Source organism: Hordeum vulgare, chromosome 1H (assembly GCF_904849725.1).
Source record: "Hordeum vulgare subsp. vulgare chromosome 1H, MorexV3_pseudomolecules_assembly, whole genome shotgun sequence".
Lineage (NCBI taxonomy): Eukaryota > Viridiplantae > Streptophyta > Magnoliopsida > Poales > Poaceae > Hordeum > Hordeum vulgare.
In genome coordinates this window covers 117,996,923-118,003,947 of record NC_058518.1, presented here as the reverse complement: position 1 = coordinate 118,003,947, position 7,025 = coordinate 117,996,923, and the positions used below count along the sequence as shown (strand labels likewise).

Below are 7,025 nucleotides of genomic sequence, written 5' to 3'. Positions count from 1 at the left end.
CGTACTTCCCTTCAAAAGGAAGGAACTTCGGTAACACATCCTCGTCTTCACCGGTTCCACTTGTGGTTATCTATTACCTTTACTTCGTGCTTACTATTGTTGTGTGGTATTCCCTGCTTGCACTAGTTGTTGTTATTGTTAGCATCATATAGGTTGCTCACCTAGTTGTTTATCTAGAGAACCTTTTGTTGCTAACCCTAATTTGTTAAGAAAAGCTAAAAATTGGTAATTGACTATTCACCCCCCCCCCCTCTACTCAACCAGATCGATCCTTTCACTTGTCGGGAAGGAAGAACCAACTACGAGCACTCCTGCCAAGGACTCCACCTGGTAAGCTACACTCCACGTCATCGGCTGATTGAATACATCACCTAGGTGTCGAACGGGCAGGTGGGTAGGTGGAGCTGGTCGGGGCGTGTGGTAGTTTGATGGAGTTATGACATCTTTAATGACACCTGTCCTACGACATGTCAAAGGAATAAGTGGTATCTGGGCGAATGGCACAAAAGGAGAGGCAGTCCTTGTCGGGGGACATCGCCAACGCACCACCTCACGACGCATTTAATGAGCCTGCCCCAATCCTGTTAGGTATTTCCCACTATAGCTCTTGTTAGTAGCAATAGTGTGGGCCATTCACCCATGTAATGATGATTTTAGCCACTGTGGTAACCCCTTGGACTATAAAAGGAGGTCTAGGTCTACCTTTAGAAGGGTTGTCTCTCTATTCATTCTACACACCTAGCTGCTACCATCAACCATCCTTGTCGGGCGAGCGCTCCTGTACTATGAACACATACATAATACACAGAAACAAATGTCATAAGGTTTTATGCCTCCGAGTAGCCTGAACCTATCAAATCCACCATGCTTGCAGCTCTTGTTCATGCTCTTTGTGCATTGAAGGTCCCCGAGTAGAACTGTAAAAGGGCTCTTGCTGGACCCATAGATCGTTGATACGTCTCCAACGTATCTATAATTTTTTATGGTTCCATGCTATTATCATGTCAACTTTGGATGTTTTGTATGCATGAATATGATATTTTATATCTTTTTGGGACTAACCTATTAACTCAGTGCCTAGTGCCAGTTTCTGTGTTTTCCGTGTTTTTGACCTTTTTCAGAGGAGAATATTAAACGGAGTCTAAACGGAATAAAACCTGCGGAATGATTTTTCCATAACAGAAGATATGCAGGAGGCTTGAGAACCAAGGCAGGGGACCTCGGGGGACACTACAAGGTCAATTATGACTCCCTATATTGGTCATTGATTCGTCATTGTTATCGTTTATTGACTTTTTTTGATCAAATTTACAAGGTCAACAGTTGGCCGTCAAGAATGAACAAACATAACCTTTCTAAAATTTTGGTCATAGCTCCCTATCGACCAAAATTTTGGTTTGGTCATTACCCATTTATGTGAGCCACGTAGGATCTGACGTGGCCAAGCTGACGTAGCATTGCTAGTGACCAAATGAGATCATCATAAATTTTAGATCCCTGTGCAGAAAATGTCTGTTTTGTTTGGGTTGAAGCACTTTTTTGCTGAAAGCACACATATCTCATGATAGGCCCATTAAAAATTAAGTACAACAGAATAAAAGATTACAAATAAAATGTATAACATATCTCATTAAATACAATACATCATCCACCGACTCCACGCATTAAGGTTCAACGCCTAACAAGGATGCATCAAAATAATTTTACATGTGCACAATAGAATACTACTATAAGTGCAAGTACACAAAAAAAGGACCCAACAAGTGCACAATCGCACATAAAGAGAGTTCCACAAAGATTGGATGAGAACCCCAAGTTTCTTCTCATCCACTTTCTCTGCACAATATGCTCTTGCCATTGCTGGCACAATATGCTCTTGCCATTGCTGTCTGCAAGAAGAAAATGATGGTAAGGCTTTCAGACCAAGGAAACTAGTACAATTGAAACTAGTAAAATTGTACGCACGATAACCAATGATAAAACAGTAGAAAATTGTTTTCTCATTCATCTAGTTATGACTTATGAGGTCATAAAAAGTATTATATATATATATATATAATTATTTTACCATATCCCTTTTTATGTATAAATATGAATTCTAAAAATTCGCTAAAACCTATGAACCTTTCATAAACCACCAAACAATGTAGTATGTATACTACCTAAGTAGCCTTATAAGCTACATAGTATAGATGCATACTCTGCAGTATGTTAGATACTACCTAAACTGTATGGAAAATATGTACGTTGGTGTAACTTCAACCGGTAGTAGAAAAAAAGGTTTGAACACATGGATGTAACTTCACCGGGTACTGGCTAGATCCCATATATACACGGTAGGTTTAAAATAGCTACACCCCCTAGTAAAACAGTCCAAACTAATAGTAAAATAAGCACAAAATTGCACAGATTTTGGAATACATTGTTTACTACCCAAGTCACTATTTAATGCATTGTTCTGGAATTACTACATTTGGTACAGGGACCAGCTACTACCAAGGCTTCCAGGGACCAGCTACTACCAAGGCTTCCAGGCAAGGAAGAAACTTGTGTCCATGCTAGATCAGATGACCAGGGAAAAGCTAAGTGACGAGCAGATCATTGACTTGCTCATCGCCCTCATCTACTTTGGATACGAAACCATGTCAACGACTTCTATGATGGCCATCAAGTACTTGTCAGACCACCCGCAAGCTCTCGAAGAACTCAGGGTATGTAGTACAGACATACTTTGCAATTTGATTTTGATTCCAAAGAAAAATCCGTGTGTTTCTGTCTGCGAATCAATTTTGAATCCAGAGAAAAGTCCATGTGTTTCTTTAATTTATTGATGACATTCTCACTTCTAAATGCAGAGAGAGCATCTTGATATCAGAAAGGGGAAATCGCTGGAGGAAGCCATCAACTATGAAGATTTTAAGTCAATGGCCTTCACTCGAGCTGTAAGTAGGAGCTAAAAGTAAAACGGAGTAGGAATTCAGTATAAACAAGATCGTAATGAACTGATGGATACTTTTGTGCAGGTCATCTTTGATACACTAAGATTAGCTACAGTCGTCAATGGGCTCCTGAGGAAAACAACTCAGGAAGTAGAAATGAATAGTGAGATATGCTTGGAAATTAATCCTACCACCAATTTAGAATTTTCTAGGAAAATGTTAAGTTAGTTCTAAAGCAGTCTTATTGATTTCTTCAAGGGTATGTCATTCCAAAAGGGTGGAGAATCTATGTTTACACGAGGGAGATAAACTACCATCCATTCATGTATCCTGACCAATGACATTCAATCCGTGGAGGTGGCTGGTAAGTAAAAGAGCGAACAAATATGACCATCAAAACATCACACCAACTAGGGGCTAGCAGAAGAAGTTCTAACCTTTTGTTGCCTACTGAAAATGTACATAAGAAGAACATGGAATCACACCCGCACTTCATGTTATTCGGAGGAGGTGGCCGGATGGACCGCCTGAAAATTTGGGAAATTTGCGTGCCTGTTATAGAGAAAGCTAACAAATATATTTTCTATATAAGCACAGTATGTCCGCTGCTCTATTAATTAAAAAGATCCATGCATGAAGCTTTCCATCAATTCAAAACCATCAATATTTCACTTGTACGTGGAATAGATTTAGGAACAAAATAAATCTAAGGATTAATTCAAGGATCGCCGTTCTCAAATAGTCATGGATTGCCACCAGTCCACATCTGCTCGTCATCCATAAAATCATGTGTAGTATTATATGAAAATGAATAAAGGGGGTCTTTCTAATTCTGAATCACAGTAAATCATATGGTTCTATCCCAACAACTGTCACCACATTTTGTACAACGGGGTGAGAAAGAATCTGATGAGATTATCCAAATATGTTAATGAGATGATCCTAATTAATCCAGATTCTCCACGAACTTTGTGAGGATAGGAGAAGGGACGTACCAGCACTGATTGCAGGGATAGAGCGAGGACATCAGGCACAAAACTGCACACCGACATGCATCAAAAAGAGATGGACGACATGAGCTAAATGAAGTCAATCATACATTCTCCAAATCAGGAATACTAAAATAATCAATGATGATTACTGACCAACGCATGGCTATTATGCCACTGTTGCTGCACTCAAATGAATACCAGGTTAAACAAATCAGTATCGATCTACAGTTTGAAGAAAAATGCATCAGAAGCAATGGGCCACCTGGAAAACATGCCAGAATATGCATGCATGTTACAGAGAAAACTGAAAACTATTATTTCTATATAAGTACAGTATGTTCACTGCTCAAATATATAACATACACATTCATAAAGCTTTCCAACAATTCAAAATCATAAATATTTCATTCGTACATGGAACAGATTTATGAACAAAATAATCCATGGATCATAGTTCCCAAATACTAACAGACTGACACCGGTCCTCAACCATAACCTGTTAACTATCTCTGTTTCTAACTCAGCTAACTATCTCTGTTTCTGCACCACCCCTGGTTGTGATGCCCGCTAACGCAGGTCGTGGAGAAGTGCAGGCTTGCTCATCCCTTCCCATCTCTGCTCTCGCATTCAACGCACGCCAACGAACACACAGAGACCTGCTCCAGTTCCGCGGACCACGCCGCATCTGGCACCAGACGGGCCCGAAATTTCCACCGCCATTTTCGCGGAACTGAGATCAGAGACCACCGCAGGCGTATAGACGGAGCGTCTACCGGACCGACCTAGGGGTGGGGGGGTGGGGGGGGGTTAGGGCGGCGGACTCACAGGGCGTCCTCCTCGGAGATCCGGCGGTTGAGGGCCCGGGCGACGCGGTGCACCAGCGAGACGGCGTCCTGCTCGGCGGCAGCGAGGCCCGGCATTGCGAGGCGGCGCGGGGAGGGGGACGGGCTTGGACTGCATGGTGCGCGGGCTGATTAGGTGGGTGGGGGATCGCCGGATTGGCGAGGGGAGGAGGAGCAGGGAGCCGCCAGATCCGGCGACGCTAATTTCGGGGCCTGCAACAGTCGAGGGGCGAGGGGATCTGGTGAGGGGTGAGGAGAAGGAACGCTGGCGGCGGGAGGGGTGGGAGGGGAGTCGAGGGGGACGGGTCTGGAGATAGGGTTAGGGTTAGAATTACGGGGAAGGGGCTTTACTTTATATCTTATTCACATTTTTATGATTGGATTATATCATTTCACTTAATGGGTCTGCTCAAGTCCACATAGATATTGAATTTAGAAAATATGGATCCATTTTTTTTGTCTCTAGTTGTATTTTTTGATTGTCTAAAAAGAATTGTAGAATATTTATTATTTCCCTTAAAAGAAAGCTATATTTTTTGGTTGTCTGTTGTGGGTGTAAACAATTTTCATTTAATTATGATAGTGTTTAGCATTACAGAAAAATTCATCCACATATTTTTTTTATTGTCATGTTTAAGCTTTTATTGTGTGAAACACCAAGTTAAGGAACCCTATACCACCTTTCAAAAATATTTATCTAAATAGGGTCTACACATTAGGAGATTAGCATGGGTTCATATATTTCATTTTGGTAATTATATTGTATTTTCTAATATATTTAGGATATTAAAATGAATAATTATAATTTATTGGTATTTATCTAATATAATTTACTTCATCCATATACATATAAAACAAATTGTTTCTCTGTATACATGACACATAGGCAAAATTGGCGAGGTGTCGTCGAGTCACCTCCACGCATATGTTTACGAGCTTATATTTAGTCATGGTAGCACTAAAATATGATCATAAATAATTCTACACATCTTAATGACCATTTTGTGCAATAGGATCATGACCTAATGGACGCAAAAGGTCATAACGTTATGGGCTTTGGACCCTCTTAGACTTACCATGACTAATTTCAGAATTTTGGTCATGGATCAATGATCAATTAAACCACCGGCATTGTTTTTGGTCATAATTGAGCATTTTTCTTGTAGTGGGAGGTCACAAGCCCCCTAGCCCTGGCCTGGGGGTGTCGGGCCTAGCAGGCTTGTGGGATCCCCGTGGCTCCTCTGCCCTACTTATTCCGCCTATAAATTCTCTAAAAATCCAAAACTAGCAGAGAGAGCCATGAAAATACTTTTCCGCCGCCGTAAGCTTCTGTCTCCGCAAGATCCCATCTGGGGACCGTTCTGGTGCCCTGACGGAGGGGGGATTCGGACACAGAGGGCTTCTTCATCAACAGCACTGCCACTCCGATGATGCATGAGTAGTTCACCACAGACCTTCGGGTCCATCGCTAGTAGCTAGATGGCTTCTTCTCTCAATTGGATCTTCAATACAAAGTTCTCCATGATCTTCAATGTAGATCTATCTGATGTCACGTTCTTTTGCGGTGTGTTTGTCGAGATCCGATGAATTGTGGATTTATGATTATATTATCTATCAATATTATTTGAGTTTCCGCTAATCTCTTATATGCATGATTTCGTATCCTTGTAATTCTCTTCGAGTTGTGGGTTTCGTTTGACCAACTTGATCTATAATTCTCGCAATGGGAGAAGTGCTTGGTTTTGGGTTCATACCGTGCGGTGTCCACACCTAGTGACAGAAGGGGTAGCGAGGCACGCATCGTGTTGTTGCCATCAAGTGTAAAAATATGGGGTTTATATCATATTGCATGAATTTATCCCTCTACATCATGTCATCTTGCTTAAGGCGTTAATCCGTTTGTTATGAACTTAATACACTAGATGCATGCTGGATAGCGGTCGATGTGTGGAGTAATAGTAGTAGATGCAGACAGCATCGGTCTATTTGTCTCGGATGTGATGCCTATATGTATGATCATTGCCTTAGATATGATCATGCCTTTGCGCGATTCTATCAGTTGCTCGACAGTAATTTGTTCACCCACCGTAATACTTACTATGATGAGAGAAGCCTCTAGTAAACACTATGGCCCCCGGGTCTACTTCACATCATATTTTCAAATCTACACTTTTACTTTGTTGCACTTTCCACCTTCTCACCTTGCAAATAATCGTGAAGGGATTGGCAACCCCTTTATAGCGTTGGGTGCA

General features: G+C 41.4%; 1 protein-coding gene across 1 annotated transcript; it reads right to left on the bottom strand.

Moving 5' to 3' along the window:
• Positions 1-751: 751 nt before the first annotated feature.
• Positions 752-4,982, bottom strand: LOC123397441. Its single transcript, XM_045091974.1, has 6 exons — positions 4,757-4,982; positions 4,085-4,111; positions 3,935-3,939; positions 3,377-3,466; positions 1,794-1,885; positions 752-783 (listed from the first exon to the last, which is right to left on the bottom strand). The coding sequence occupies exons 1-6, from the start codon at positions 4,889-4,891 to the stop codon at positions 752-754; spliced, it is 381 nt and encodes a 126-aa protein (XP_044947909.1). The 5' UTR covers positions 4,892-4,982.
• Between the last annotated feature and the right edge of the window lie 2,043 nt (positions 4,983-7,025).